This window comes from Sinocyclocheilus rhinocerous, unplaced genomic scaffold (assembly GCF_001515625.1).
Source record: "Sinocyclocheilus rhinocerous isolate Xijiao unplaced genomic scaffold, SAMN03320098_v1.1 scaffold738, whole genome shotgun sequence".
Classification (NCBI taxonomy): Eukaryota; Metazoa; Chordata; class Actinopteri; order Cypriniformes; family Cyprinidae; genus Sinocyclocheilus; species Sinocyclocheilus rhinocerous.
The window spans coordinates 40,991-55,284 of record NW_015633949.1 but is presented as its reverse complement, the minus strand read 5'-3'; the positions used below and the strand labels follow the sequence as shown (position 1 = coordinate 55,284).

Sequence of the window (14,294 nt, the reverse complement as noted above, 5' to 3'; positions counted from 1 at the left end):
CAGTTCAATCAATTTAATGCACCCCTGCTTAATAAAATTAATTTGTTAATACTTTTGAATGGTAGTGCATGTTAGGTGCAATTAATTGCAGAAAACTGTGCAATATTTTCATAAATTCACAAAGTTGTATTGTATTAAAATATCCACAAATATCTACATCAGCAAATATCCACCAGTACATATGTCTCAAGCAGACACGTGGCCTCATCCTCACCAGAAGGAAAAATGAAAACTCACCATCTCCCTCAATTACCTCCACTACAAAATAAATGGAAAATTAAAACTGCAAGCAACGTTGAAAGGGCCCTTGCACCCGGAGCCACCTCCACCTGGTGGCCTTAGGAAAACAGTGAACGGTGGGCAATATGCATTGAAAGTGGTACATATTGGATGAATATATCAAAGTCATTTACCTGTGCCAAACTTCCTGCTGCCAGCTGGTGGCACTATGACTATAACTGAATATTGGCATGTAGATGTCTTCAGGCCAGGACTTTATCAAACGTGAAGTTTGGTGCAGACTGAAGATGGTATGTTTGAGTTAGTGTAAAGCATGACATATCCTGTTGCCAACAGGTGGCGCTATATTAATAACTGAATATTGGCCTTTAGATGTCTTCAGGCCAGGACAATTATCAAATGTGTGAAGTTTGGGGCAGATTGGACATTGTATGGCTTACAACAATGTAATTTTCCATGGTGAAACATCGAACTATGTCAGGCCGCCACGTACAGGGCCTTTGACGAAAACTCAAGATCTTCGCAATTTAACATCGCAAAGGCCTTTAGATTAGACTGACCAAATATAATGTTGTTGCCATTAAATCTCTAGGAGGAGATTATGATTACGTTCGTTATGATTACACTCACCAAATTTGAAGATGATCCGATTAAAATTAGAGGCCTGAAAAATGGCAAAAACTGCACAAAAATCGTAGAGGAAATTCAAAATGGCTGATTTCCTGTTGTGTTTATGACTTCGCTCCAAGAGACTTTTTTTGTAGGTATTGGGACATTACATACATTTACTGAATTTTGTACATGTACGTGAAACATAGCGGGAGGGGCACTTCGTTGAAATTTTATAGGTGACGCTATCAAGCCATTTTGCCACGCCCAATTCTGAAACCCATATCAGATGTACATTTTCCCCAGTTCTGACGCATGTGCAAAGTTTTGTGAGTTTTCGAGCATGTTTAGGCCCTCAAAAATGCGATTCACTTTGGAGAAGAAGAAGAAACAGAGCAATTCCATGAGGGTCCTCGTACCACTGGTACTCAGACCCTAATTAATTATGTTGACTGCATCTCCAGCAAAACATCCGGTATGTCATTTATTACACATTAGTACAGGGTAGCGCTGCAGCCGGGACACTTGCAATGAGAGAGAGAGAGAGAGAGAGAACATGACAAATGCGAAAGGAACCATATGCAAATGAGTGAATCTTAATTAAGGCAGCCAAATTATTGAATGCATGAATAATCTATCTGGGTCTGACACAGCTGGGCCTCATGTTCCGCATCTCACCTGACGGCACAATCACACTCAACACTTGTTTCCCTGCTCACATAATTGATTTCACATTCATAAAAACATCCAATAAAATAATTGTTGTTCTGTTGAGTTTGTTATTAACCTTTGTGCATTGTGCATCCCACTTTGGCATCCTCTTTATGCACAACATGCCCCTTCATCTGCCCTCTTTTTTCAACTCCCCATTTGCCACCCTCTTTCAGAGTAGACTCTCAAACCCTGTTCCAAAACCTAGCTAGCTGCCTACTGTCTAGCTAGGCATCCTAACTGATTATGGAACCTCATAAATAATATTGCTTCCTCAGCAGCAACTCTATTTACTGCACAAATAGCTTGTCTTAGTGTTAGCATGTTGCTTTTATAACAGTATAAATGTAAAAAAAAAAAAAGCAAAAAAAGTTATTATAATATTTTAATTTTAATATTAAAGTATAGCTATACCGCTCAAAGGTTTGGGGTCAGTAAGATAATTTTTTTTAAAGATATTAATACTTTTAAATAAGCAGGGGTGCATTCAATTGATCAAAAGTGACTGAAAAAAAAATCACATAAATGCTGTTCTTTTAAACTTCATATTCATCAAAGAATCCTGAAAAAAATGTACCAATGTTTTCACAAAAACATTAAGCAGCACAACCATGTTCAACATTGATAATAATAAGAAATTTATCTTGAGCACCCAGAATATTAAGCATATTGGAATGATTTCTGAAGGATCATGTGACACTGAAGATTGGAGTAATGGCTACTGAAAACTCATCTTTACAGGAATAAATTACATTTTAAAACATATACAAATGGAAAACTGTTGTTTTAAACTGTAATGATATTTTACAATAATACAGGTCATATTAATGCAGCCTTTGTGAGCATAAGCCATCTTGGGTTAATTTGTGAGCTTGCCGCAAAGCATTCTGGGAGTGCATTCTCTGTGAAATGTACATATGATGCCACCTAGAAATATTTTTGGTTAAAATTAGGTGTCTTAAGGTGTGAAATAATTAAGTTGCCTTTTGGCACAGCTTTTGCATCGATGATGCCTTAAAATGCCATCTCTATAGGCAGCTCACTAGGTTTTGGAACAGAACATTCTGAGTATTTTCCCTGTGAGAGGACGGCGTGTTGATCTAGCTTGTAACTCCAAGTAGTTTGAGTCTTCCCCCCACGAGGATCTGCAGAGAAAAGAACTCTCTCTCGCTTGCCAGCTTTCAATCTCCCTGCCAGCGCTGTTTGACTGCATTTGGCAGGGAGTGTGAACCGAGTAAACCTGATGCGATGTTAACCACAATTTACAGCTACACTCAACCTTTCCCATGACCCCTCAATTAAATTCAGCATAAAGCTAGGCAACAGCTATCTTGTCTTTGAGAACTTGGCTGACAGCAGGAGCCACTAAGGAAGCGCCATGCCACACTGATCACAGTAATTATTGATGCAACGCAGAGAAATTCAAATTGTTTTTGGGTTAATTCTCAAAGAGTTTAGAGTAAATTTGAAATAAAGCTGTGCTGTTGTGTCAGTGCTTTAAAGATGTGTGCTCTGGGAGATCTTCAGAAAAGCCAATCGTGGTCTTTGAGATCTAGGCCGTCGCAGTTCAACAGAAATCTCACAAAATGCCCAGAGCGATATGACGGGTGTTTCATTTGGACAGTGAAAGCAGAATGGAGCTGAAACGGTCAGTGGGGAGCAGATGACGCAAAGCACCAGAATCTGTAACTGCAGTGCAATCTCAGCCACATCAAGGACAAACCCAGCAGAAAGGCGGCCCCATGGTGATACAAGTTTGAACCTGTAGAAATCTACAGTTAGAGACTGATGGGTATGTAGGGAGTGTGCTGAGGGTCTTGATGAAGCCACAGTGGATTTGATCCACACTTATCTCAGTGTGAGTAAAGAATGCAGCAGATGTATCAGTTGCATTCTCTATGATGATACATTACAAGCTGAGCACTGTCCACTGAAAAACTCAAGAGAGTTCAAACGCAGAGATTTTGGGAGAATATAAATCTGGGTCATCTTGCCCACATACATGGTATATAACTAGAGCTGTCAGTTGATTTAAAAAAGTATTAAAATTAATTGTAATTAATTATCACTGTTATTATTTGTTGAAAAGCCACCCGGTAAAATATATTATATTACAGTGAGGCATTTTAAATCACACCAAATTTAATTAATTTTGACATCTGTATATATAGAAGTAGAGAATGTACACACAATATACTGTAATAGAGCTGCACGATTTGAAGGGAAAAAAATCAAATTGCAAATTTTCTGATAAAATTCCAATTGCAATTTAAAATGTGATTTAAAAAAAAGCTCCATGTCTGCTGTGTTTACAGGGCTTAAATTATAATAATTGTTATTAGTAGTATTATTATAATTTTTATTATTATTACTAAATAAGAAATATTACAATTGTAATATTTCACTTTAAAATGAGTATTTAAGAAAAAAAATATTTTACAGAACAACTGTAAAATTACAATAATATTTATAGAAGTCCTAATTTCTTAATTTTCAAACATTACATCAAGCTTTTATTCTGGCAGAAACAACAGGGAGCCCTTAAAGCTTCTCTTTTCGGTAACAACAGCCAGTTTATAAGTGCTTTTCATTACAAGTATAGGAAGACGGTTGGCGCATGTTGCATTTTGAAATCCACATTATAAGAGACCCAAAGCGAGTTTGTGTGAAGCAGGATTTAGTGAGACACTGAAAACACAGATGACCTGCTTGCGTGTAAATTAACAGTGTTGTGCTTCACTCTGAAACATGCAGCATATACAGTGGGTACTGTATATATATATATATATATATATATATATATAGTATATTTTGTTTCGATTATTCCTGCAGCCCTACAATATAATGCATATTTATTTCTCTATGTTAAATGATATAAGATGTTCATCATAGTGGAACAGAAATAAAAGTCCTGGCTGACAGATACAGATCTCTCTCAAAACTGTGAGGACTGTGTAAGGTTTCTGTGGGATCATGTGTAAATATGTCATTCACTTTGACGTACACTTGGATGTCTAGCATGATCCTCTTGTCTTCTTCAACATGGATTCCCCAGATGCAGTCCTGACCCTTATCATAGGCTTCAGGCCAGTTTGGAGACAACACCACCCCAGCTGAATCTGTGATCTCTCCACTGCAAACCGCTGCAAGGCAACCAAAGAGAGAGCAAAAAGAGGTCAGAAAGAAATGCAAACAAACATAAATGTATTTAGATATTTATTTAGATATTTCATTTTTATTTTATTTTCAGTTTTAGTATTTTTAGTATTTTTAATAGTTTTTTTTGCTTCTAAGTTAGTTGTGAAGGCAGCATTTCTATTTAGCATTTTCAGCTTTATTAAAAAAAAAAAAAAAAAAAAGATTTTCTAAGATGAAACAACCTAACAATAACAACACTGATGGTTATACAAAAGCACAACATTTTCAAAAGTTCGGGCATTTTGTATCCCAATTTGTTGTATAAGTGAGCCCCTCAAGCTCTGGATTAATCCGACTGGGGTCTAAGTGGAAAATTCCGGCCAGATTAATAAACAACTTGAGGCTTCCTGTTTTTTAAATGTTCCCTTTTTCACACCACTACACTGGCTTAGCTGGTTGTAAGCACATTTTCAGATGGAAAAGCTGTTGTCTTGACCCTCTGCTGGAGCCAGTAGTATTAAATCCTTTCAATCCAAACTCTATTGTGAGGCTAGAGAAATGTACTTGAGCAACGGGTCAGATAAGATGGCACTGTGTGTGTGTAGGTGGGGGTGGAACCATCTGCATTCATCTGTGCACATTCTTCGGCTCTGTGCACCTGCTACTAGCCTCCACGGCTTAATGCTTTTAGTGCTGCTTTAGGCGCGTGACTGTGGCTAAGAGTGTCTGAAATCCATCCAGGTGACACAGGATGTAGTGGATTACATAGAAAAGGCACTAAAAGGATGTGAGGGGCTTGTACTGTACCTGCACATGCTGCCTGTAGAACTCTTCAGCAGCTAACTAATGCAGATTATACACAGAAACACACAAATGTATAGCCTATGCATATACCCTCACGTGTGAACAAGGAGGAGAGAATTCAAGAAGCAAATGTGTTATATAATTGCACATGCACGTTGCATGTTGTGTTATTTTAGCACCTGATTAATTGCTAAAATAACACAAATTAGCTGAATCAATAAGCAAATTAGCTGAATCAATGCTTTTGGATACATGGCTAGATATGATCCTCTTTGTCATGATTTTCTATCAACTTTTGATGAACAACTGCAGCCATGAACAAGAGAAAAACTAAATGTTATTAAAATATAAAAAATATTACTATAGAAATATTAATATAAATATTATTATTAAAAGATTTTATTAAATAAAAAACTGCAATGCTAATAGCACTGTCTTTTATGATTAGAGTGCATTTTATATTAAGCATATTTGCATATAAATAAAAATATGATTACTGAAATAAAAGGAAAGTCTATTTTCTAAATGTACATTATTGATTTTATTGTGCATGATTCATCTCTGCATGTTTTATTTATTTATATTTTAATTTTGACCCAGTCATTTTTTTTTATCTTATCTCAATGTTCCAGCAAAACGACAGACTTCGTTCTGGCACGTCACAAAGCAGATGAAAAGATTTGTCGCTACTTCCATTTCATCACAACTTAAATAAAATAAAGTGTGGTGATATTTACTAGTGCATTTAGTGCCTAAATAAACTGGTTTGGAGGTGCTTAATAATCAAAATGCATATTTTTGTGCTTAAATATGGTTGCAATTTTAGTGAATTCAACTAAACTACTGGGTTGTGCACCATTCAGAATTATACTTGAAGTGAGCTTGCAAACAGGATGCAGAATTGCAATTCAAATTTGAATGCAATTTGAAAGGAAGAAGAATTCAAATGAACTGAACTCAAGAACTGAACTCAGACAAAGACAAACATGTTGCCTTGACAAAGACATTTTTGAAAGTTTTGGGAAAAAAAGTTTAAAGTTTGAAAGTTTATCAGCCTTACGGACAGATTCACATTAACTCTCATGAACTGAAAGGCAGCCAATTCTTCAATACTGAATTTGGCCTAACCCTGGTATATATGCATATGCAAACATTCTCACACACCTCTGCAGGCGGGCTCAGTCTCATTCCATTGAGGGTTGCTGGGATCCATGCACTCGATGATAACAGAGCCCTGCTCCAGGGTGTATCCGGGGTCACAGGTGAACTCCACAACCGTGCCCACAGCGTAGGTGCTGTCAGTGCTGGTGAAGTTGCCGTACTTGACGAATGGCTCGTAGCAGTGCCCTGCTGCAAAAGCTGAGAGGACACACCATAAATCACCTGCTCCAAGACACACATCACAGTCCAAACACTATCACCAAGCATCTGATTTCAGAAGAGCTTAAAACACACAAACAACCAGTCCGCTCGGCTCAGCCTATAACAGCTTCACAAAATAATTTCGTCCGAAAGGCCGAGGACAGTCCGAATGTAAAAGCGTTTTTAGATGGCAGTCTAAAAGAATTTGTCTGCTAAATGTGGCAAAGCAATGTGCAGCGTTTTACTTTCCCACCAATCAAAATCTTCCTGGACGCAAACCCAAGGTTTCAGGTTGCCCTTGGAAGGAGATTGTTAGTTAATCAACCTTAGCCAGACTTGCAAGGCCACTTACGGGCGTAAAAGGAAGAGAGACGGCCTGACAACGTGAATAAATGTGAAATGTGAATGAACAAACTCACTCAGGGAAACAAAAAACCGTCACGCCTGGCTGAACCGTTATTGGTTGTTGTGCTCGTCTGAGAATGTAGAATAGAGATTAGAGCGAGAGGAGGAGACTTAAGATGAGGATGTTCAGACTATGGATAAACACTGGCTTTGATATCCCTCCGGGTCCGGTCTCATTCAAGCGTGAGCTAGATTAGACTACCCACATTCAGCTTTACATTCAGCCTCGCTCTCTGTTTAATAAACACAGGCGATTCTGCCAATTACAGCAAACTGTTTTCACCCACCTCCCCCCCAATCCCCTTCCCCAGACACACATTTGCATTATTCATCTTTGGCTTCATCTGGCTCTGTTCTCTAAAAGAAGTAGAAATAAGCCATTTTAATCATCAGTTGATTCTTGTCCTCTCATAAGCACAGAAACAATCATTATATAAGATGGTATCAACATAAAAGTCAGATTTATATTGAAATAAGAGTAATAAGTTCCAGACGGTATATAATTTATGTGCATTTTATGTCATTGCTATGAGTAACGTCCCAATAAGAATGAAAAACCATAAATGAAACGTCTCAGTTATTTCTCCCAGGCAACAATTAGATTAAATGGTGAGAAAGATTTTTCTCCTGAGAAAAGGGAGTTTTCAAAGAGATCTCCAACAATATCTCAAACTTTTGTTCAATGTTCAAAGACACAAAAGTTATATATTTAAATATGAAGTCAAATATTATCAAATTCCTTCAAAAACAATAGGGACACTTCTAAAACAAAGAAAACAGAAATATACTAACACTGAAACTTTTTTCATTGAATTTTGATTGATTTTATGTAATTATTTACTCTATTTTCTGAGTCTCAGCATAAATTTGCTAAAAATGTTTGTCACAGGACAGATAACAGTCAAAGTGGCCTGGTTTCAATTTTTACTCAATTGTGACAAAATTCATAGTTACTATGTTTTACCTTGTCATGACGGTATGCAGTAAAATCACACTGCAGTTTTATACTTTTACTGTATGTCAGAAAATTTCGCAATTTAGGAAACAATATCTGAGACAAAGCTGATTCTTAAATGAAACATACTCCATTAAGTCTCTAGAGGAATGAAATGTGAAGGTATGAATACACATTTCATATATTTTTTCAAAAGAAATCAAAACTTTTAATTAGCAAGGATACATTAAATTGACCAAAAGTGACTGTAAAGACATTTATAATGTTACAAAGATTTATATTTCAAATAAATGCTGTTCTAATGAACTTTCTATTCATCAAAGAAATCCTGAAAATTGTACCACATTTCACACCGGAATGCTTTCTGAAAGATCATGTGTCACTGAAGACTGGAGTAATGACTGCTGAAAGTTCAGCTTTGCCATCACAGGAATAAATTACACTTTAAAATATCTTAAAATAGAAAGCATTTATTTTAAATTGTAATAATAGTTTACATTATTACATTTTGTACTGTATTTTTGATCAAATAAATGAAGTCTTGGTGATCAAAAGAGACCTTCAAAAACACTAAAAAAACTAAAACAAATACAAAAAATCTTACCAACCCTTAACATTTGATCAGTAGTGTTTAAGGTATGAAACAGAAACTTTAGCTATAAAAGTTTCTCTGGGCCAAACTGAGAGAACAACCATAGAGAACATGGCCAAAAAATAACAAAATAACGCTGAAAGAGAAATTAATCTCTAAAAATTACGGCAATACTCTGAAAATCATCTATTTCAGCAAATACAAATAAAAATATTCTATTCAACTGCAAATACTACATAGATTTACATGATGATGGTTTAAAAGGCCTTCAGGGGACTGAGTATTCTACGTGTGGCCTCTCAACACATACAGAGTTCCAGATCAATGGTTGTGCTAGTCTACTGAAACTGATAAAAACAGAACCTTTTTGTTTATGATGGCAGAAAAAGGAGAACAGCACTTCAATCAGAAAGACTATTAAAACCTGAGCACTCTGCCTGGTGTTAAATTCAGAGAGGCGTCTAGAGTATGAGAAGACAAGCCAAATTGTTACAGGTTGCCGTGAAGGCACATTATTGTGTATTGTAGATAGCATAATCGGATTGTGACGTGGTAAATGAGATTAGATTGATCTTGCTGGATAATGACTGTGAGGTTCTGAGGTGTGCATGATATCCCTGTAACTGCACATGTTCGACTGACCTGTCAGAGGGAATAGGAATGCAATTTCTGTAAAAAAGAAAAAAAACAAAAAACAGGCTCTGTGTTTCCAGTTAAAACTCATTTTAATGACCTTGTCGGGTTGCATTTGCACGCTTCATTCGATTTCCATTTGATTTAATCTGAATAAATCTCATTTGAGCCACGAATCTAAGGAGCGTTTAGCAAGGCACATGGGAGAAGAGATCTTTGGTGTGAATAGAAGCAACAACGGGAATGTGCCGGAAGGTATGCTCTTTGTCTCCACAACCCTCAGGTTCTGTAGAGGACATGTGTTCTTCAAACAACGTTTGAACTTGGCAACCGTCAACCGTGTATGGCCCGGCTCAGAGACTAACCAGCGGAGGATGGATTAGAAAAGATGCTGGCTGCTATCAAGTCCTCATTATTACGACATCCTGTTAAGCTGGATTCCAACTATTTTCTCAATCAGTGTCAAAAATACGTGGCGGACATGCTGTGTGTGTTTACATATTCTTTAAATCTTACAAAAAAACGTGTGTGTATTTTTGTCTCACGTCTTACGTACTGGTCAGTGGAGGAGATATATTTGCTAAATATTGGCTAAAAATGCTCTTCTGACATCCATTGCTTTATTTTTAGATTTGTCATCATGGCAAAAATGGAACTTATGACTGTGTACCGTTTTGTTCGAACACATGTAACGCAGATGTAAACAAATATGTAAATCAGATTACAACATTTAGGGTTCATATAAACAGAAACATGTTGGATTGTATTCATTCTGACTGCCGAAAATTAGTGCATGTAAACATCTACTTATTCATTTGCTACAGTAAGTCTTGTTGGTCCATACCTTCATATCTGATGGCTACTCCTGTGTTGGTGCCGAATCCATCCGTCGTAAACTCCACAAAGAGATGTCTGGTGGAACTAATGATTCCCTCGTTCGGAAGGTATTCCACCTCGTACGAGTCGTACAAAATCGGCGAATCAATGTGGTTGCCGTTTTTAATCAGAAACCTGCAGACATAAAAAGAACAGAAGGGTTTAGTTTGGTTCAAAACAATGAAACTCTCAACAGTATCTGTTTGGCAGCAGATGTAACGTTCCTCCGATTTCTAGTACTGTCTTTTGGCAGTTTGCATAATAATTGCCTGATATGATTTTGAATAGCTGAGCAGCAAGTGACCTCATTAAAAGTCCATTTGTTAGCAAAGCCTGCAGAAAAAGCGGATACCGCTAATAAAAATAAGTTAATCCTCCTCCTGAGGCCCCGGAGTGGGCTCTAATCACTCTCTCCGCGCCTGCACGAGGGGATTTGATTATTTTAAATTATTTTAAAGAAGAGCAAGTGTCTGATCTCAGAAACTTTCATCCACTTTCACTCATGCACTCACAGCTGTTCCTATCATGCCTCGCTCTCGCCGTAGCAGATAATGCCCTGAAGAGCAGCACCACATTTGGAGTGTGACGGCACTGTGAAGAGACCCTCTGAGCTTCTCCAACTGTCTCTTTGAACATCAGATGACTAATTAGTGTATAATAGCGGAGTACTGTGTGAATTGACTGGGACGGACCTGTCATCGTCTTCCGCGAGGGCCACCTTCTCAAAGTGCACGTGCAGCCGTTGACTCTCAGGGGCCTCCAGCACCCAGTGGCAGGTCAGGTTGTTGCTGTAGTTGCCAGGGAAACCAGGGGACACAATGCGGCCGAGAGTCGCGTTCTTCACCATTCCACCGCAGGCCACTGTTCAAGGTACAAATGGAAGAAGACAGATGACATTGAGAAGAAAAAAAAGAGAGCTAGAGGTCTAGTAAGCCCTCGGAGCGAGCTTTGAGCTGTGGATAACAAAACTCTTTCATATAGTGCATGACCATAATGACTAGACCCTTGTCCAAAACACAATAATGTAGCAGTAATAGTAAGACTAAGATGACATAATAAGTGAGGTCACAAGACACTTTCAGAAAGTCCCTGTGTACAATATTTTATTAAAATCTTTAAATGTTCGCCGGTTCCCGCCTCCTTCTTCCCGATCTACAAACTACGTTACAATATACTATATAGTAGGCAAAAAATAGTATATGAAATGAGTAGCATGACTGAATTCATAGTATTCCTAAAACTGTATCCAGATCACCTACTACTTGATGGCATTTTTTAAACATTTTCTATCCCATGAAGAGCAGTTCTGAATGACAGTAAAGAGACACAACCGATGCCATAAGTCACATGACAATGATAACAAGGCGTATGTATTACACTGGGTTTTTATTCATACTATACAAATGAATACTACATAGAACATATGTTTTTAACGATCACAAAGTTCCTATTTTACAATAATAAAAATATAATGAATTATTAATTTAACATTTTCTACACCTTGAACTAACCTTGCCTTTAATAAAAGGTCAAATTATCTATTTTAAGAAACTTATTGACCTTGTCACACAGTCAAGATGGTCTGCAGGGGTCCTCTCTATGATATCATTGCCTGTTTTATAGATTTTTTTTGTTGGTCATACCACAAGACTTAAAAAAAAAAAGATTAAAATAATCAGCAGGAAAGCAGTTTTATAATAAACAAACCAAATAAATAAATAAAATAAATAAATACTTAAAAGAAGAATTTCAGGTGTTTTCATTGTGATATCACGACAGTTGTCACCCTAAAATCCAAGCCCAACAAAGACATAAAAAACATTTTAATTCAGAAAACATGCTCATCATAAAAGAGGTGCATTTGAGTCATAGCGTGTATAAATTGCCTTGTCAGTGTATTTTTGAATAGATGAGTTAATAAATGAATAAATGAGTGCCACATCATTGACTCAAGAACCTTTAGACCACAATGATTTAAACAGAGAAGGACACCAATAATAAACAGTTTTTCTTAAAGGCAATGAAAAAAGAAAGTGCTTGGAGGAGGAGGAGGATACCTTCTGAGCTTGACGGCTGAAGGTTAGTCAGGCGGACAGAACATAATTAAAGTGGACCCAAAGCCCTGCTCCCTGGCAGCCTGCCCATGCTGATCAGTAATCAGACTCTGACAGTCTGGCCCGGCCCTGCATCAGCATGGCAGGGGCACACTTCTAAAACGGCACGTTTATGCTATTTCACTCCGAATCAATGGCGGGATTGAGAAACCCCAAGTCATGTAGGCCGTGTCTGGCAGCCGCAGGCTAACAAAACCACCTCACAACTTGCACCACAGTCGTGCCTCCAAAGCACTAAATGAGATCCTTCATCAAAACAGCCCTCCTTTAGGGAGCCCAGCCTTGTTTGCAATCGGAGATGTTGTTCTGTTTGTCATGCAAGAAGGAAGAGTTCCCCAGCTCTGGGATTCGGCTCTCCGAAGAGATCGAGGCGCAAAAAGTCCTTATTTATGCAGAATAGGCAGGCCTGTCAATCACGTTGTCAGATCGGGCTGCCTTGAGGGGGTACGGTTGTTAATATTCACTGCCTTGTAGCACAAACACTTCTGTTACCAACATACCAGCCAAAATCAATGATCAAGCTCCAATTAACTTAAAAGGAGGAGGGAGCAACCGCACCGGGAGTTTCTCCCCTGTCAAGTTAAATCACACCTGTGTGGACTAAATATTTATACAGGCATGAGGTTTGTTTTTGAGCCCAAAGTATAAGGGCTGCGTCTAAATGACACGATGACTTGTGGGTGTATGTTTATGGTGAGACGGAGAAAAAAAAACAAAGGATAAATGCTAGTGAATGAGTCCAGGGAGGCTTCACAATGATGCAAATCAGCAAGTGTGAGGAGGCTGTGTTTATGATTGGCAGGCAAAACCAAACATTTTCTGCACATTGCGTCTATATGCAAATGAAATAAGGTTCATTAAAAGCAGAAGCTACTATTTCATAGATTTTCCTGTACTTGTAAAGATAGCGGTACTGAATACTAGTGCTACTGCTTCATAATTGAATTTCTCTGGGGCAGAGATCAAATACTGCAGATTTGGTAATTAACTGTCATTTAGCTGATGCTTTTGTTATAGTGTGCTCAATACAGGGACAATCCCTTTGGAGCAACCTGCAATTAAGAGTCTAGATGGTGAAAGGGCACATGTGACATGTTAGTTAGTCTCTACTTCAAGTTTACCACCACCTGTAAGCAACTTGAAACTTTTATATTAGCAGCCCAGATCCATTACTATCAGGCTAAAGGAATCATCCGGGGTCAATACAAGTGAAGCTCAATTAGCACAGAAAATAATTTAATTTCTTTTAGTTAAAAAACAAAGCAAAAATCTTGGTTAGAATAAGGCACTTAATGAAGGTAAATGACGCCATCATCATTCAGTGAGTGAAAAAACAGAAATGTTAGACTATTTTTTGTTAAAGCACTTTAATTCTTCACATGAATTATTTTAGAATACAAGTATAATTTGAACTGCAAAGTTGTCTAAATTGTCATTTTGCAATTTGTCACCAACGGTTGGTAAAAACGTGTTTTGGTTGGTCTGTTTATGTGGCTAGTTTTCATTTTAAATGTATGCCAACCACAGGAAGGAGTCAAATTTATGTTCTTCAGCTGAATCAAGATGATCCACGTAAACCAGGAAGTTGTCACCACATTTTTTGGTATCTTTGTGCAAACAAAGATTTGCAAGATTAGAGGCTTTTCATGACAATGACTGTATAAAACTATAAAAAGACAAGTTTAGTGATACTATCAACCTCATAATAACATTTTTAATATGTAAGTATTGTGGCAATAAACAAATAAACAGTGATTTGCATGCTTTATTGTCTGGTGCTGTTTATTTCTAATTCCTTATTATAAAAGCAATATTTGGGTAAACAAAACAAAACAAAACAAAACAAAACAAAACA

At 37.4% G+C, this 14,294-nt stretch overlaps 1 protein-coding gene across 1 annotated transcript in view; it reads right to left on the bottom strand.

Annotated features, from left to right (window-relative positions):
• The window catches only part of LOC107744801 (seizure protein 6 homolog), a 58,664-nt gene that overhangs the window by 14,706 nt on the left and 29,664 nt on the right, over window positions 1-14,294 (bottom strand). Inside the window, exons 4-7 of the mRNA XM_016558629.1 lie at window positions 11,018-11,186; window positions 10,294-10,460; window positions 6,667-6,861; window positions 4,565-4,703 (exon numbers count right to left, since the gene is read on the bottom strand). Of these exons, the coding sequence (XP_016414115.1) occupies window positions 4,565-4,703; window positions 6,667-6,861; window positions 10,294-10,460; window positions 11,018-11,186 (670 nt within the window). The remainder of the gene's footprint in view (window positions 1-4,564; window positions 4,704-6,666; window positions 6,862-10,293; window positions 10,461-11,017; window positions 11,187-14,294) is intronic.